Source organism: Aquarana catesbeiana, linkage group LG04 (genome assembly GCF_042186555.1).
Source record: "Aquarana catesbeiana isolate 2022-GZ linkage group LG04, ASM4218655v1, whole genome shotgun sequence".
NCBI lineage: Eukaryota > Metazoa > Chordata > Amphibia > Anura > Ranidae > Aquarana > Aquarana catesbeiana.
Genome location: NC_133327.1, coordinates 438,164,375 through 438,183,954, shown reverse-complemented (window position 1 = coordinate 438,183,954; position 19,580 = coordinate 438,164,375). Strand labels below are relative to the sequence as shown.

Sequence of the window (19,580 nt, the reverse complement as noted above, 5' to 3'; positions counted from 1 at the left end):
AACCCTGCACATTTTGCATAGCACACCCCTAAACCCTGCACTCTATATGTAGAGCACTCCTCAACCCTGCGCTCTGCACATAGGGCACCTCTGAACTCCGCACATAATACACTCATGGTATTTATTGCCCCTTTAAGATCCTCCTACAGTTCCTGCACCCATTCTCTCCGACAAAACACCCTGGGTAAATTTATATAGTCTTACAGATCCAACCGGCCCTTTGAGGGCAACCATAAATGCTGATGTGGCCCTCAATGAAATTGAGTTTGACATCCCTGTCTTAAAGGGCATCTATGCCGATTCCACACTGGAGATGAGTGCAAAGACTTCCAATTACTGATTGCTTAGTCTGAATAGCATTTGTGCTATATTTTAACCACTTCAAGACCGCAATACATATATATACGTTTTGGCTTTGAAGTGGTTTACCGGAGTTATGGCTGAACCCATCAGCCATAACCTTGTTTTTTTTTTCTTTTCAGGTGGCGGCTGCCTTTCTCATGAAAGCATTCAGAGCGGTTCATCAGCAGCTGTAACGCTTTCAGAAGTGGTGTTTCTCGGGCTTACTGTTTCCGACGGTTTGCCAGAGAAACAATATAACGGTGTGACTTGCTGGTCTTTGATCGCCTCTATGGCCTTGGAGGTCCAGAGTGACGTCATGACGTCACTTCCGGTCCAGGCTGGAAGTAAGCAATTTTTGTTTTTAAAGCAAAAGATCAAAAAATAAAATGTATTTTTGATCTTTTGCTTTAAAAGGTAAAAGGAGAGATTTGGGGTCTTTTTGACCCCCAATCTCTTTATAAAGAGGACCTGCCATCCTTATTTATATTACAAGGGATGTTTATATTCCTTGTAATAGGAATAAAAGTAAACATGTCATACTAGCAACAACATGCCAGTCTCTGGATTGCTAACAGACCACTTACCTTCTACTAATCACTCCCTTGATGGCTAAATCAGTAAAATATTGCTACACAGCCAAAGAACAAGGTTCTGCAGTATTCTGACAGTGAGGGTGTGAAGCCAATTAGGAAAGGTGTCAGTTGTGTGGGCAGCGGAAGAAGCACTGCTGTAACTTAACACTAAATAAGGTAATTAGTGATCTTATTATATCATTAAAATGCTTTCACTGCATGGATCTGTGTATACTGTATATAGTTAGGTATAAAGACTTTATAATTAAATGTGAAGTTTTGTACCCTGCAAATGATATGTAACTTAGTCTCTGTATTATTAAGGCTTCAGAAAAATGTCCAACCTTAAGATTGATTCGATCCAAAAGCTCTTCAACAGATTTTGGCTTTGGTGGTCGTCCCTTACGCCGTCTCCTTATTGGCCGCTTGGGCTTCTCTTCAACTTCATTGATAACATCCACATATATGAACTTGAAAGTGCCAACCTTATTGTTCAAAAGACCCATCCATGTTCCCATTGGAGGCTTACTTATAATTTCAATGATGTCACCTTTCTGCAGTAAAGGAAATTGAGAGATGTGTTCAGAAACCCCTTCAATAACAGCTGGTAAGCAGAGATTAGTATTACACAACAATGCATTAACTTGCTATTCAGAACATGTCACAATGGTTTACCTTGACATACTGTTCGTAAGCGCTAAGCATTCAATAGGATCGCTTGATGCTTTGGCCAATCGGGAAACAGGTCTCACGAACTGCATCCTGATTGACAGGGAGGAAATTCATTCGCTATCGTCACTCAACTCATTCGCTATTGTCACTCAACTGGGTGGAACTTTTGGCACAGTGCCCTGCGTCCCGAGCCCACCCTTTTTTGATGCCTATTAGAGCCTCTGGCTCTAATCACATGCTTCAAAAAACATTCCCCCCCATTGGAATCCAGTCCGGCACCCTGATATGTAGATAAGGGGGCCAGACCCATGGATGGGGGGACAGCACCCATGCGCCCTCTATGGATGGGCCGCCACTTCATTCTATTAAATGCATCAAAGAGGTTTCTATTGTTCAAAACAAATCTGTTTTAAGATGTTACAGCCAGTATTCTACAGAACCTATGTTGAATTTACATTAAAAGAGGCAAGAGTTCAACAGAATGAAGATCTGATTTATTCTAAAAGGTAGGTGGATATCCATCCAAAACAATCAGCAAAAGTTTTGAACTCTATTATAACTTAGTAAAAACTTCAGTCTCTCTATTCTCCCAAAAACTGGCATATTTAATGTATGTTAATAGCTAAAAATTATTTACAAAATACCTTTTCTTGTAAAATATAAATAGAGCTAAACCAAACAACAAAACTGTACCGGATGTTTATTTTTTCAGGCTAAGAAAATTCTCAGCATGTACAGAAATACCTGTTAATCTTGCTAGAAATGCATTGTCCTTGTCACTTCCTGTGAGATGAACTTAACCACTTGACCTCCGGAAGATTTACCTTCCTTCATGACCAGGCCTATACGGCACTGTGTAAATTTAACTGACAATTGCGTGGTCATGCAACGCTGTACATAAATGAAATTTATATAGCTTTATAGAGCTTTCTTTTGGTGGAAATTGATCACAACTGTTTTTTTTTGCGCTTTTTTTTCTGGGCTCCTACCCAGAAGTGCAGAATAATGTATATATACCTGATTCAGGACAGAGCAGCCGCCCTGTAGCAGTAAAGCTGCTATAGGGCGGTCGGCAAACCATGTTATCTTTCTTGTTTGTGCTTTTTCTTTCCTATTATCTTCCTTCCAGGAGAGCAGCCTATGGTGACAACCTTGGCTCCTAGATACAGTGCAGTAAGGAGCATTGCCACCCTGTGACAGGAAATGTGTTACTATCAGGATCACCAGGTGGAAATAAAGGATAGGAAAACATTAAATATGAAACTAACGCATCCACCTTATCAAAAGACTCGTAAACTGCAATATATGACATTTTTTTTTGAATGACATACACTTTAAATCTGCAAATGAAAACACCAATTATATTGGAGGAAGACAAACTAATTTCACCTTAGGCTCCTTTGTTAAGAATCTATTCTTTGGAACATAGCATGGCAAATTTAGTAGATTTAAAAATGACTTTACTTGACACTAACCATTTTTTTTTCACAGTTAGCTAATTAGGGGTACTCCAGAGGCATGCTTTGGATAAATAAAATGAATTAGTACAGAAGATACCGCCAGCTGATCTTCCAGGAGAGAGGAGGAGACAGCAATGACCGATTTTCGATTTTACCAGCAAAAAAATTGTGTAAATCCAGTGCTAATTGTGTGCATGCAAAGACACAGTCATTGGATGATGCAGGCACCTCTGAGAGTCATGGCCAGCTTTATAGGACTAGCTGATAGCAATTACCTAAGTGCTTATACAAACATGCTCAGCAAAACTTGATTTCATTTATAATTTGCTGTGATATATAATTTGCTGTGATTTCTGATTAAATGCTCAGATCACAAATAATTTTGTAGCATCGAGCTTTCCTGACAATGTTTCAAAAAATCTGCTATTTTGTCCAAGAGCACAGAAATGTTTCATATTGGGCCAGCCATGTGGTATGTCCAGGATTCTATTTTAAAAAGTGGTCAGTGCACAAATCTTAACTATGTACATAATAATTCATAGAAAAGCAACACAAAACGTCCATGCTAACCTTAAGTTTCAGAGAATCAGAGTCATAAGGGCTGGGGGTGAAATCTGTATGAACTTTGGCTCGGCCACAGAAAGGTCCTCTGTATGGCGGCTCCTCATCATCACCATCCTCAGACTTGACGCTCTCTCTGTTGCTAGCAGATGAGTCTGTTGTGCTGACAGTTTGGCCACCTGATAAAACAGATCCACAACAGAATGAAGTATTGGACTGAAAACAATACTTGTCTATTGTGAACGTTTCGCTTCTGAACTGTATTGCTACAATCTGTACAATGGAAATCATCTTGTTTTTCAGCTAGGAAGGGTAATGAGGATATTATGCAGGCCTTTTAACATACAAAATATAGTTAAGCTACTAAATGAAGATGGAAAGAATGTTAAATGACAACAGACAAACAATTAAGCAGGCACATGTAGAAAACCATCTGCAGAAACATTCTGTCTCTCAATTGATATTCTGTACACTTAGAATCCTGTGACTAGAGCACATTCAAAATGGTACAGTAGATGAAGGACTAGAAAAGATCAATATCTGAAGAACACTTATGCTTACTCATTGAACTTTGGCCACTCAAAGAACTTCGAAGACTTTCCACTGAGCCCCCAGCTTTGAGTTTTGGCTTATCAAGTGTGCTGGTGGGGGGATGAGGAGATTCAGGAGAGCCAGGCATGCCATCTATACTCGAGTCCTAGAAAACATCAATGGCAATATTACGTTATAAAATGTCCTGAATCTCAAGAATCATGTACATTATTTAAGATAACCACTTGCTTATTGGGCACATATACCCCCCCCCACCCTTTCCTGCCCAGGCCAATTTTCAGCTTTCAGCTCTGTCACTTTTTGAATCACAATTGCGTGGTCATGCTATACTGTACCCATTTTAAATTTTTATTTTTTCACACAAATAGAGCTTTCTTTTGATGGTATTTAATCACCACTGGGTATTTAATTTTTTTGCTAAACAAACAAAATCAGAAAAAAAAACAAACTGTTTTAATAGTTTGTTATACAATTTTGCAAACATGTAATTTGTCTCTGTGATTGATGTGTACTGATGGGGCTGCACTGATAGGCTGCACTGATAGGCTGCACTGATATGAGGTGGCACTGATGAGGCTGCACTGACAGGTGGTTAGCAGCATTGGTGGCGACTGTGTGGGACCTATGTCCCTTTTACAGAAGGCGGCAATCAGCTTTTTTTCCTCACATGCGCCAGCTTCTGTTTACATCATGTGATCAGCTGTCACTGGCTGACAGCTGATCACATGGTAAAGGATTCGGTGATCACAGAGCGTGCCGCAGGGGGTGTGGGAAGCACGAGCTTTGGAGGACATCAATGTACGCCCTGCCTGCAATGTAAGCCTGTGCTGTAGCCATTTTTCAGCTAAAGCGCGGGCGCATGATCGTGAAATGGCGCTAAACTACAGTATTTAAACATTTCCATAGGTGACATTTTAAAAGCCTTTACAGGTTACCTGTTCAGAGTTACACAGAAGTTCTGGTGCTAGAATTATTGCTTTCACATGTGTGGTGTGATAGCTGTTTATGTATGCGTGTGGGACCAATGTGCATGCTCCCTTTGTGCGCAAACATGGGGGTATGGGGGCAGTTAAACATTTAAAAAAAATTTTTTTACACTGTAAACATCCCTTGTGACAGCAATAGGTAGTGATAGGTACTATTTATGGAGAGATCTAATAGATTCCAAATGTCTCCTTTGCCCTTAAAAGCATCTGATCAGACCAAGAGCGGTGTGATCAGATGCTTTCACAATTTAAAAATGATGCGGTTTACATCCAGGGAAACTGGAAGTGACAAAATACTTATTGCTTCCAGTTTTCTATGCCATAGAGATAATGGAGATTAACCATTTCCCGCCCGGCCCATAGCAGATGACGGCCGGGCGGTGGTTCAGTTATCCTGACTGGGCGTCATATGATGTCCAGCAGGATAACATGCCGCCGCTCGCCCGCGGGGGCGCGCATCGCGGCGATCGGTGGATCGGTGTGTCAGTCTGACACACCGCTACACCGATCTTGGTAAAGAGCCTTGGGCGGAGGCTCTTTACCACGTGATCAGCCGTGTCCAATCATGGCTGATCACGATGTCAATAGGAAGAGCCGTTGATCGGCTCTTCCTCACTCGCGTCTGACAGATGCGAGTAGAGGAGAGCTGATCGGCGGCTCTCCTGGCAGGGGGGGTCTGCGCTGATTGTTTATCAGCGCAACCCCCCCTCAGATCACCACACTGGACCACCAGGGATCGCCACTAGGACCACCAGGGAAGGGGCAACATGTGGATGGCCAGGTATGTACCCCATGGCCATCCACATGTGCCCAGTCAGTGCCCAATCTGTGCCAATCAGTGCCCACAGATGGGCACTGATTGGCACCATTATGTTGCAGTGATGCCCAGCAATGCCACCCTTAGAGGCATCAGTGCAAACAATCAGTGTCATCAGTGCCACCCATCAGTGTCCATCGGTGCCACCTGTCAGTGCCCATCCGTGCCCATCTATCAGTGCCCATTCGTGCCAACTATCAGTGCCACCCATAAGTACCCATCAATGCCACCTACGAGTGCCCATCAGTGCCGCCTATGAGTGCCCATCGGTGCCACCTATGAGTGCCCATCAGTGCCGCATACCAGTGCCACCTATCAGTGCCACCTATCAGTGCCCATCAGTGCCACCTCATTGGTGCCCATCAGTGCCGCCGTATCAGTGCCTGTCATTGAAGAAGAAAATGTACTTATTTACAAAAATTTTTAACAGAAACAAAGAAAAACTTGTTTTTTTTTTCAAAATTTTCGGTCTTTTTTTATTTGTTGCGCAAAAAATAAAAACCGCAGAGGTGATCAAATACCACCAAAAGAAATCTCTATTTGTGGGAACAAAATTATAAAAAATTTGTTTAGGTACAGTGTAGCATGACCGCGCAATTGTCATTCAAATTGCGACAGCGCTGAAAGCTGAAAATTGGCCTGGGCGGGAAGGTGTCTAAGTGCCTGGTATTGAAGTGGTTAATTTCTGGTCCCCGATCAGTTTTATAAGCCAACAGAATGGCTGGCTTTGATCCGGAGTCGCTGGTAGGATGGTAGAGCCCAGAGGGGAACTGGCAGGGCAACAGGAGGGGAAGGGATACCCATTCTGTCACCTGAAAAAGCAATCCAGCACTAGGATGGCTTTTACAAAAAAGCAGATTGCCTCCTGAAAAAAACAATACCGCAGCTACAGGCATCATCCCGGTATACCACTTAAAAGCTGAAACATATATGTACGTTAGGCAATCTTTAAGTGGCTAAGGAGACTCCTAACTGGTTTAGAGAAATCAAAGGGTGGGGGCACTTATGAGATGACTGTTCAGAGCATTTAACTGCCTAATCATTATGACTGTTGGTGACAGACTGATTGAAAGTAAATACAGCAAAGATACTTAGGGGAGCAGATAAAGAAAAAAGAGAAAGAAAAATGAAAATAAAAAAAGTGAAATCTGCATCAGTCTGGTTGCAATATATCACCAATGCATTTCCAGTGTTAATGTATAAGTAAACCCCCCTATCGTTTTCAGCCAAGGAAGCTGCCATCTTTGCCATTGTTTAATCTACAACTGCCATGATGCTGCACATGTGATCAGTTTAGACACCAGCCATTGGATGGCTTGACAGTTTGGTTGAGAGCACAACCAATGGTAGTCTTACATTTCCGGCACGTGCCGGAAATGAAACTGTTTTATGGGTGGGTTTACTTCCGCTTTAAAGTTACTTCTCAGTCACATACATCTGGATTGCTAAAGAAGACCTATAAAAACCTGACATTACTAGCTCCATGCTTGTTTCATGTCCTGGATTCAAAAAATGTTGAGGCCAGAAACGGCACTTTTAGTAGCAATAGCAGCTTGCATATTTCTCTCAGCACCAAGGCACTTTATTAAGTCAAAGTCACTCTGCTAGATTAGATACTCTATTAACCGCTTATGGACCAGCCGCCGCAGTTTTACTGTGGCAGGCTAGCTCCCCTGCACGAAATCACGCTACTGTACGTGATCTTGCGAGGTCCAGATAGCAGGCGCACGCACGCTGCACAGCGGGGGTGCAAGGCTCGTGGCCGACGGTCGCGATGACCGCCGGGCATGAGGAATCGAGACCAGGAGACACAGAACAGGGACGAGTGTAAACACACACTTCCCTATTCTGTTCTGACAGGAGTGACAGATCGTGTGTTCCTATTAGCTAGGATTCACGATATTTCACTTCCTGTAGTTAGTCCCCCACCCTTCAGTTAGAATCACCTCCCAGAGAACATAGTTAACCTCTTCTCCACCCTCTAGTGTTAACCCCTTCACTGCCAGTGACATTTTTACAGTAATCAATGCATTTTTAATCGCACTGATCACTGTATTAATGCCAATGGTTCCAAAAATGTGTCAAAATTCTCCGATGTGTCCGCCATAATGTCAAAGTCATGATAAAAATCGCAGATCGCCGCCATTACTAGTAAGAAAAAAAAATAAAAATGCTATAAATCTATCCCCTATTTTGTAGACGTTATAACTTTTCCGCAAACCAATCAATATACGCTTATTGCAATTTTTTTTAACCAAAAATATGTAGAAGAATCCATATCAGCCTAAACTGAGGAAAACATTTTTTTTTTTATATTTTTGGGGGATATTTATTAGAACAAAAGGAAAAAAAAAATAATGCATATTTTTTCAAAATTGTCGCTCTTTTTTTGTTTATAGAGCAAAAAATATAAACCACAGAGGCGATCAAATACCACCAAAAGAAACATCTATTTGTGGGGGAAAAAAGGACGTCTGGGTACAACGTGCAATTGTCAGTTAAAGCGACACAGTGCCGAATCGCAAAAAGTACTCTGGTCAGGCAGGGGGTAAATTCTTCCGGGGCTGAAGTGGTTAAACAATATAGAAATGTTTACTGCTGCTGCTCTTTGCTAAGCTAAAGCTAAAACAGAGTTTGTAACTTTGATCACATGATATAAGCAGACGTGTTCTTTATTTCAGCCACGAGGGCTTTCAATATTGCACAGTAAACAGTTTGCCAATTAATGGAAAGGACTATGCTGGAAGCAACAGCAGTTACAGCCTTCTGCTGCACACAGGATTTCACTAAATTAAAACATGCTCTATTTTAAAACTTTAAAAGTTAAAGAGCAGAAGCCACAAATTGTGGTCTAAAAATTTAATTAGGCTTCTTCTGTTCCCCCTGAACCAGTTTTACTGTAATTTCAGCAGCTACACTTACTGGCTACATTACAAATTAACATGTATTTCAAGCCAAAAGGTTTTTTGTTTTTTTTTAGTTTTTGATGTGTGGGGAGTGATTAGAACCCCTGTCTAATTTTTACTGCGATGCAGGGCCTACTCACTTTTTGCCCTGTTGATGTTTTACCAGGTAGAAAGTGAGAGAAAAATTGCAACAGGGAAATAAAAATCTAAAATGGGGTTCTAGCCATGCCCTACACTATTAAATAAAAGCATTTTTATTTTTTTCTGTGTTTCTGTTAGTTATCCTAACTTTCTGTTTGATAAAACCTTATCAATGGCAGAAAAAGTGAGGGGTAAATTTTGGAGCTTTAGACAGCAATAGTTCTAGTCCTACTCTGATTTATCCAAAACTGTACCAAAAAAAAAAGTTCTACATACGGGAGCAGACTGGAGAAATATACTCCTTAATGGGGACGCATATAGCAATAAAAACTTGACAGAGGGCTTGTTCACGCCTAGTGCACTGTGCTAATAAATGCGGTTCTGGGTGCTTTTCTGCAGCACACCGCAACACGATGTGTATGTACATTACAATTCATGAAAGGCACCACAACAAACATATGCAGCGCGCTGTGCTACGGCACATCACCGGGCACGCTGTGTGTAATGGTGTATTAAATATTGTAGAAGCTATTTTTCTTGCACTGAGGCGCATTCAAAAGTAGTAGGCTGCCATAAGACCCCTTTCACACTGGGGCACTTTGCAGGCACTACAGCGCTAAAAATAGCACCTGCAAAGTGCCCTGAAAGAGCCGCTGCTGTGTCGCCAATGTGAAAGCCCTGAGAGCTTTCACACTGGAGCGGTGCACTGGCAGGACGGTAAAAAAAATCCTGCTAGCAGCATCTTTGGAGCGGTGAAGGAGCGGTGTATACACCACTCCTTCACCGCTCCTGCCCATTGAAATCAATGGGGCAGCGCGGCTATACCATGGCATAGCGCTGCTGGAGCAGCGCTTTGCCGTGGTTTTAACTCTTTCTCGGCCGCTAGCAGGGGGGTAAATCCGCCCCGCTAGCAGCCGAATACTGCCACTAAAACGTTGGTAAAGCGGCGCTAAAAATATCGCCCTTTTACCGCCGACGCCGCCCCCTCCCCAGTGTGAAAGGGGCCTAAGACAGCACGCTGCAGTGCACAGGATAGTGTGTTGTGTTACATGCATTGCCACAGGATAAATGAGCCCCAATTCTTCCCTACTCAATCAAAAACAAACAAACAAAAAAAAAAAGATTTGACTAGAGCGCTACATAACATACAAATCACATGATCTGGTGGATTGGTCAATGCCAATCGCTTCTTGCTATCACACTTGCTCTATTTTGAAATTGCAATTACACAGAGTAAACTGCAGTTATTGAATTTAAAACAGAAGCAATCAGACTTGTCAGTCATTATTTACATGCTGGCCATTAAAAATACGCTTGTTTAAACCTATTAAAATGCAGTGAGCTGGAGGTTCTTATTCAACACAAACTCAGCAATATTACTGCAGACAAACTGTATAGCTTAGGAAAATTACAATGAGCAGAAATAGCATCTTGTCTTGTGCATGACGCCAAGACGAGCTCAGACAGGCCAAGTACATGGAACTTACAACTAGTCATAAAACTAGTTAAATCAAAACCTGTAATTTGCATTCTGCAAGACTAGCGACAAATGGATTTAATTTATACAGTAGCAGCTGTCAGCTGGAAAACAGGAAACATAATGTGCTCTCTAAACCAAACTCTCTCCTTTGAGCATTGCCAATACCTAATAGGAACTAAAAACACAGCATCAGAAGTCCAATGAATATTAAGGAGTCTAATAAGGAAGATACTAGCTTACACTTGTTTGGTTTAATCTGTGTGTATTTAGTGGCAGCGGCAATGACAATCTAGGCTCACACATAGTCATTTAGTCAGGCATAGGGTGACATACTACTGTCTGCTGGCAGTCCCATAAATACAAATACTGGGCTAAGGCTTCATCTTTAAAGGAGGAGGGGAGGGGTGGCTGTTTCTAGCAAAGCTGATCTCAAGCATGAGGGGCTTAAAAACTAGCAACAGAGCCAGGTTTTCTAGACTGTTTTATTGACTCCATTGAGTGGGCAGTGTGTGTCTGATGCACCTACAGACACATAAGATTGGTTTTCTGATTTGGCTGAAAATGCCCATGCTGCGTGGCCGTCATCTCAAGTCTATCTATTTGTCACAAGCTTAAAACCTGCTGCCCTTTTTGAAACAACCTGGCAAGCCTGGATTGTGATATATGAGAAAGTCTGTTGGATAAAACTGTTGTTTAGGTCTTGGATGATGTATCTATGTCTTCTAATGACATATGGGAAAATTCATGGGATAACAATAGATATTGTTACAAACGGTGTTCATATTAGTAAGCTTCATGACTGTCATAGCTGTATGCCAATTTGTATGTAATGCATGATGAAAACTCTGTAATGTTGCTCATTGGAGGAGTTGGGTTGTCATGTGAAGCTAGTAAAATATGTTTGAAAACTACTAATCTACTGTCATCAAACATAAAGCACAAATATAATTCAGTAACCTAAGAAAAAGAAAATCACAACGCTGTGTAAAAAAACATGTAAATAGCGGCCAACACAGCTATAGACCAAAGCAATAAGTATAAAAAGTGAAAGTGTAGCGCTATAAATCATAAATTAACCATTAGATTAATAATGGAGTGATGTAATATCACAAAAGAGGATTATAAATGTTCCAAATTTACCCAATAACGAAATAAAACTTTTTAACCATATAATAAATACGGTAATCTGGTGAGCCCAGATGATGGCTTATTAGCAGAAACGCATTGGGTGGACCTACTGACATACCGCTTTTGTTCCTGTATATGCTTTTGATGATCGTTATGTGAGTTTATCCTTTTTAATCTTAATACATTTTTATACATACGGTATCACGCTATGCGAATATTTTATTTATCTTTGCATGGTATGTGAATATCGGATCTGAGCTCCTTATTGGAGTATAACCTACAAGTTGCTGTCTGGGATCATTTGCATTAAGGTATATTTCTGGCCTAGGATTTATCGTGGCTGTCCAAGCAGGTGCGCCTTTCCAGCAAGCTGGCATAAAAGTCTTTACGACTTGGGCGGTATAAGCCTTCCCAAGTCACCAACATCTGGTAAGCCTCCTTATGACTATTGGTGGTGGCTTACTTACTATCCCAACCTCCTTTCAAGTGATGTCTGATGGATATGTGTCCTGACATGGATGATTATTTTTCTTCATTTTTTGGACTTTTTCTTTATATCTGCTGACATCCTTTGGACTTTTGTATTATTAGATCTTTTATGTCCATTGTGTGGCACATTTTCAAACCGTTATATATATATAACTTTTTCACAATTGTTATTCACTTATTTTCTCTAAGTCATATTGGGTAAATTTGGAACATTTATAATCCTCTTTTGTGATATTACATCACTCCATTATTAATCTAATGGTTAATTTATGATTTATAGCGCTACACCTTCACTTTTTATAATTCAGTAACCTACAGAATTCAATTACATTTCAGTTTACTTGGGCCACATAAGTGACGAAGGTACGGCTGCTAGTTTTGGTTAGACATTGTTGCTCTAATCTGGCATTTGTAATAAACAATACAAGAATGTAAAATCTAATGTTATAGCATAATCAGCTTTACACAATGACAATGCATGTATAAAATCAATAAAACATATTTCAAAATATATTGTTGTAATGACCCTTTGGTAGTGTTGAGATTCCACATTCAAAAGAATAATACGTTATTTGAGAAAGAAAAAAAATGCAGATTTTTAAGGCACCAGAAATCCTTAAAGTGGATGTAAACCCAATGTCATCCTTTCTAAACTACTGTCATGGGGTTTATCTATAAGGAAATACATGCCTCCTGCATGTATCTTTACCTGTCAAATGTCTCCCCTCTGTCTGTTATGAGACCCGAAAAACTGCATATTCTGTGGGTGGGTCTGTTGTCTGGAGCTCAGTGGGTGGAGTCGTGATGTCAGTGGACTCCCCGCCCACCTCTACACTCCCCTTGTCAATATGCATTTTCTCCTGTGTATTTCTTACACTGAACTTCTGCTAGGATCTCTAACATCCAGTGAAAAGACAGGAAAGTAACCACATGACTTCAGCATGCCAAATCATGCTGAGGTGTGGAACAGCCAATCCTTGCAGAGCTGCTGAAGAAAGGAGTGGGGGAAAGAATTAAAAAATATTGCCTGTGTCTTAGGCTGTCACTCACAGCAAGGGGGAGTATTTGACAAAGTTTTTCTCAGTTTGTCAAGATTTTTCTCACTGAACAATAAAAGAGGATTGCTCAGAGATGGATTAACTCTGTGTGGCAAGACTGGGCTCAAATGATAGGAAATCTTATACTCTACAGTATGATAAAAAATGTTTGGGTTTACATCCACTTTAATTTAATTTTGTCTCTTTCTCAAAAAACATATTTCAAATCTACTGCTAAATCTTTGCAACTACTCCTGAAATTAATAATATAGCAACTCAACTTAAGCAAAAATATTTAATTTTGGTTTTGGATACAGTGAACAAGAGTCTTTCCTAAAGGGAGAGGAAATGATGAACTTGTATGTGACTTTCTGTGCCCTCATTTTATCTGGTGTCACTGAGAAACACAGTAAAGAAAAACCTTAATGTGAAAACAAAAAACAAAAAAAATCACCTGGAGCTAGGTTTGAATACCCCACTTTAAAAGAAGTTTGGAGTATTAAAAAACAAAACAAAAAAATCTCACCAAGGTGGATGCAGCATCTGTCCCCTGCTGCCTCTGCACTGCGAACTGAGCGATCAAACACCACTGATTGCTCAATTCTCCCCTCCGCTCTGAGCATAGAGCCAGTGACTGTCAGTCACCGGGTCTTTGCTCTGCCCCTCCAGTGCTCACTGGAGCACTGGGCTGGGGAGGGAAGGGAAGAGCTGTCTCAGTCTCCCAGTATCTCACTGAGAGACTGAGTCAGATGCCAGTCTAGGCATATCAGTGGATCCTGACTATAAAGTCAGGATTTTTCCCCAGCCTGGACTGGGTAAAGCCCACTGTTGGTTGAAAACAGGTTCACAGGAGTGCAGATCAAACAACAATCCAGTGATAAGAGAAGTAGGGGCAAAAAAGCTTTGGCCCTACTTCTCCTTAAAATGTTATTTATATAGTTTGCAATCCATATGGTTTACCAATTTTTTTTAAAAAACAGTTTAGAACATATCAGATGTGTGAAATAAACTTTATATGTTCTGCATAGCATTCAGCTCAATGGTCCTAATCACAAAAACAGTCCTGTTAGCACTGAAAAACCTAAGATTGTCTTTTGTTTAGGAATGTAAGAGAAGACAGAAATACCATTTGCACAGGAAAAAAATGTTCAAATGGAACAGAAGGTAAAGAGGCAGATTGAAGTAAAAGTCAGCCATCAACTGCTTGAGCACAGCGTTCAATTTAAATGTGTCAGGATGACATATTGGATGGATTAGTAAAGTAAACCACTATGTCAGCTCTCTCTAGCATGCAGATCGTTTGTCTTCTCCCATGAGTGAAAGCCACACTCAGACATTTGCTCTTTTTCTTACGGTTTATAATACTCCCCAAATAATATAGGTTGAATATAGAGTCAGCAATGGTAATAGTTAGATATGCTAGGATTAAATTGCATGGAGGATTTAAAATTAAAGCTTTAAGGTGACATTAAAGCAGAACTCAAATCACAAATAACAATAAAATGGTAAAATAAAACACTGCTCTTTGCTGAAATATTCAGCTTCAGCCACAAGATTTTCCCAACCGTTATTTTTTCCTGCTACTAGATGTCCTCAGTCTTACAGTCAAAAGCTTTCAAACCCCTTCCTCCGAGCCAGGATCATACTGGACCTGCCCCAGCCTCTAATTGCACAGTGAAAGTAGAAGCAGCACAGTGATGAGCTCATCCCTCTGTTACCTTTGTTCCTCCTTCCAGCATGCTTTTGTCAGCACACAAGCTGATTGGCTCCTTGTAATACTTGTTTCACAATCTAGCCATCCTGTACAGGGTCAAATTCTTGTACTTACATTGCTTGCATTAAAAAATACATTTATTTATGTATTAATGATTACAGAGCTGCTTTATTTAAGAATTTACTAACTCACAGAAATTCAACATCTCATTGACATCATATTGCAGAAAATCAAGAAGAAATAATATAGTGTTTCCTAGTTCAATGTACCAATTTAACCACTTACCGACCGGGCCATAGCCGAATGATAGCTACAGCGCAGTTGGACAATTCTGAGAGGGCATACAATGACGTCCTCCCAGGATAGTGTGCACCCAGGAATGTCCGTGACCGTCGGGTCTTCCAGACCCGGAACGTCACAGATCAGGGTAAAGGGCCAAATGACAGAGGCCCTTTACCACGTGATCACGGGTCCAACGACAGAACGATCAGATGTCAACAAACCGCAGCATGTCCGGTTCAGCTCTTCGTCCCCTCTCCTCGCACCGATCAGGACAGTGTGCGAGGAGAGGAGGGAGCAGGTGCAGCAGCATTGTGGGCTGGATCTGAAGTTCCCACAGAGCTCATTCACGCTCACCCATCCCCACCCATGGCTCATTCATGCTCATCCATCCCCACCCATGGCTCATTCATGCTCATCCATCCCCATCCATGGCTCATCCATCCCCATCAATGGCTCATTCATGCTCATCCATAGCTCATCCATGACACATCAGTGCTTACCCGTGCCACATCCATGCTCATCCGTGCCTCATCAATGCTCATCCGTGCCTCATCAATGCTCATCCGTGCCACATCAATGCTCATCCGTGCCACATCAATGCTCATCTGTGCCAAATCCATACTCATCCGTGCCACATCCATCCCACATCAGTACTCATCCATGCCACATCAGTTCTCATCTGTGCCACATCCATGCCACATAAGTGTTCATCCATGCCACTACAGTGCCCATCAGTGCCACTACAGTGCCTCTCAAAAGTGTAATAATAGGTAGTCAAATTAGATTTAAAATGTATGTTCCTTGAACACCTGACGGTGCTCCCTGCATGTTGGGCCTCTGTATGTGGCTAGGCTGTGTAAAAGTCTCACACATGTGGTATCGCCATACTCAGGAGGAGTAGCAGAATATATTTTGGGGTGTCTTTTTTGCTATGTACATGCTATGTGTTGAAAATCTCTTATAAACGGATAACTTTGTGCAAAAAAAAAATGCGTTTTCATTTTCTTTCAACATATTTCAAAAACGTGGAAAAAAAAAATCACATGTTCAAAAGACTCATTATGCCTCATAGAATATAGATTGGGGTGTTAACTTTCCAAAATGTACTGGTGCTCCAGGGCCTTCAAAAGTGTAAGAGGTAGTCAAGAAATTATATGTGTAATTTATGCTCCTAGAACACCAGATGGTGCTCCTTGCATGTTGGGCCACTCTATGTGACCAGGCTGTGAAAAAGTCTCACACATGTGGTATCACCATACTCAGGAGAAGTAGCAGAATGTATTTTGAGGTGTAGTTGCAAGTATGCATATGCGGTGTGTGAGAAATAACTTGTTGTTATGACAATTTTGTGAAAAAAAAGAAAAAAAAAAAACCTTTATTTTGCAGAGAATTGTGGGAAAAACTTACAACTCACCATACCTCTTACTAAATACCTTGGTATGTCTACTTTCCAAAAAGGGGTCATTTGGGGGGCATTTGTACTGTCCTAGCATTTCAGGGCCTCAAGAAATGAGATAGGCCATCAGTACATCAGGTGTAATCAATTTTCAGTGGCGCCATAGCTTGTAGACTCTATAACTTTCACAAAGACTAAATAATATACACTGATTTGGGTTATTTTTACCAAAGATATGTAGCAGTATACATTTTGGCCAAAATTTATGAAGAAAAATTACTAATTTGCAAAATTTTATAACAGAAATGAAGAAAAATGCTTTTTTTTTTTTTTACAGCATTGTTGGTCTTTCATTTATAGCACAAAAAATAAAAAAAACTGGTGATTAAATACCACCAAGAGAAAGCTCTATTTTGTAAAAAAAGGACAATTTCGTATGGGTACAGTTTTACATGACTAATTGTCATTCAAAATGTGAGCACACTGAAAGCTGAAAATTGGTCTGGTTAGGAAGGGGATTTAAGTGCCCAGTGGGCAAGTGGTTAAAAAAGCTGCTCTTTATCAAGAACCCTGTGGTGCAGGTTAGTACTCACTTATTGACAAGAACCATTACCACTGTAAGTGTTTTCCAAACAATGTATCATTTTCTAAAACTGCAAAGTGGTATTAACTATTACAATAATCTGTTATGATAAACTTGCCTTCACAAACAGATGTACCTGCTACATATGTCAGACGTCCAAACTGTGAAACCCATGTAATATTTCAGTAGGATACAGCTAAGAAAAAAATGGGGTTATAAAACTAGGGAAATGCCTTCTCTGTGTTGATAGTTTATGTTGCATGAAAATGCATTTTAACTTTCCTTCAATGAACAGCCATTGTTTACTGCTAAGATATGTAATTGGATCCAGCAGTCTCAATTGCTTTTATTAAAAAGGGCTTCTGCATGTAATGTAGCTTATGTTAACACTGGAGGGCAGTATTTGTCAAAGCACTAAGAAATGGTTGGATTTGTAACATCTAAATTTTCAATGAAATTATGCTATTTATAGGAAAAAAATAAAGAGAAATAAAGATGGACATAAAAAAAAAAAAAAGTTTTTGCCTGCAGTGAACACTCGGATGTATTGGTTCATTTTCTCAGAGAATAAAAGGAAAACTATGGTGGGATTATGTAGTGCTTGGCTGCATTTTGAATTTGGTTTGCATATTAAATGGGGCCAAAATCGTGCTGGAATCGCACAAAAGTATCACAGAACCTTTCTAAAATTGTGCCCGTGCTGTGTTGCATTGGTGTGAACAGGCACCATTGAAAACAAGGAAATCTCCACTGTTATGTGATTCTGTGCAGCTCAATTCACATTTGAAATCACACTAATGTGAACCAGGTCTAAAGTCAAATGCCAATTACTTTTAAAGTTACAAAGTGAACCTGTTTTCTCAGGTAATTCCTGATATTTTTACTATGTTTCCTAAAATTGAGAAACCAACCAAGAATGGACACAAGGCCATGACTCAGACGTTTTAATAATGTGTTTAACAAATATGATTGAATGTAGCCATATGTCACAGACAACTTGCAGGAACTTGTATTAGTAATCAATTTACAATCATGTTTGTAAAGTCACATCACCCAGACAGCATGGATCATTGCTAACACACCAAAATGCTAGGAATGCCAAGTTAACTGTTTCCTAAACATAAGATTCTGACTGTAACATGTGCAGTGTGTGGCAGTCCAGTAACACGTATACACAACAGCAGCCATATGTTTGGTAGCTGCTGCCGCTTTTCTATGCGGGAGTGTGGCCTTAAAACACAGCTGGACTCCAGAATTCAAAGGCTTGTTTCTGTTTTTAAAGCAGCTTAATTTCAATAAACAAATTGCAAAAAAGGAATGTAAATTTCCTACTGACCTGCTCTGACACAGAACTTGTGTATTTTTTGGACATCCTCTTCCTCATGGTTTCCTTGACAGACTTCACTTTTTTACCAAGTGATATCCTCGGTGTGCTGGGAGATTTGATGACTTCCTTGTATATAACTTGTCCATCTTTTTCCTGCAAGAGTAAATCATTTTATTAATTTGTAGCCAATCAACAAAGAACAAATGATTGCAATAAACATGTTTCCAGACCCTTAACCACACACCCAGATGTTCCACCATACATTAAAACCCTAAGCATCCCAAACAGAAAATCATATTATTACATTGTATTTCTTATAATTTATTTGGAATTATACAGACAACAGTTGGTGGGGTGGTTCATTTTGATAGGTTTGTTAACCACTTCCAGCCCAAAGACGCCATATGACGTCTGACTTTCAGTGGTGATATCTGAATGATGGCTGCAGCCATCATTCAGATATCATCTTTTTCAGCCAGTGATTCTGTGCACCGTAAGAACAATCATAGCGGCAGTTCAGCATCTTTATCGTTCTTACAGGTGGCGGGAGGGGACACCCCCGGCTGCCCTTCGGCGCTCCTCTGGGCTCGCCCGTGCGATCGGAAAACCGGAGAAAGAATCCGCCGCCGCCGGATGAAGAGCATAGAGATTTGTTTAGATTGTTCATTTTTTTGATCTCATGCTTTCCAGCCTGGAGGAGAGATGTGGGGTCTATAAGACTCCACATCTCTCCATAAAAAGGACCTGTAATGCACTATTCCTTTTACAAGGGATGTTTACATTCCTTGTAAAAGAATAAAAGTTATAAAAAATTTTAAGAGAAAGTGTAAAAATAAAAAAATGAAAGTAAAAATAAAACAATAAAAAAAAAAAATTGACAGTGCCCTCGTACCCATGTGCTTGCGCACAGAAGCAAACGCACACGCAAGTCGCGCCCGCATATATAAACACCGTTCACACCACACATGAGGTATCGCCGCGTGCGTTAGAGCAAGAGCAACAATTCTAGCACTAGACCTCCTCTGGAACTCTAAACTGGTAACCTGTAAAAAAAATGTAAAGCATCGCCTATGGAGATTTTTAAGTACCAAAGTTTGGCGCCATTCCACAAGTGTGCACAACTTTAAAGCATGAC

The 19,580-nt window shown here is 40.5% G+C and overlaps 1 protein-coding gene across 5 annotated transcripts in view; it reads right to left on the bottom strand.

Annotated features, from left to right (window-relative positions):
- The window catches only part of SASH1 (SAM and SH3 domain containing 1), a 1,387,091-nt gene that overhangs the window by 53,406 nt on the left and 1,314,105 nt on the right, over nucleotides 1–19,580 (bottom strand). For all 5 annotated transcript variants that reach the window (XM_073627430.1, XM_073627429.1, XM_073627432.1 and 2 more), the window contains 4 exons: nucleotides 18,455–18,598; nucleotides 4,169–4,304; nucleotides 3,617–3,786; nucleotides 1,259–1,468 (listed from right to left, as the gene is read on the bottom strand). In XM_073627430.1, coding sequence (XP_073483531.1) covers nucleotides 1,259–1,468; nucleotides 3,617–3,786; nucleotides 4,169–4,304; nucleotides 18,455–18,598 — 660 coding nt within the window. The remainder of the gene's footprint in view (nucleotides 1–1,258; nucleotides 1,469–3,616; nucleotides 3,787–4,168; nucleotides 4,305–18,454; nucleotides 18,599–19,580) is intronic.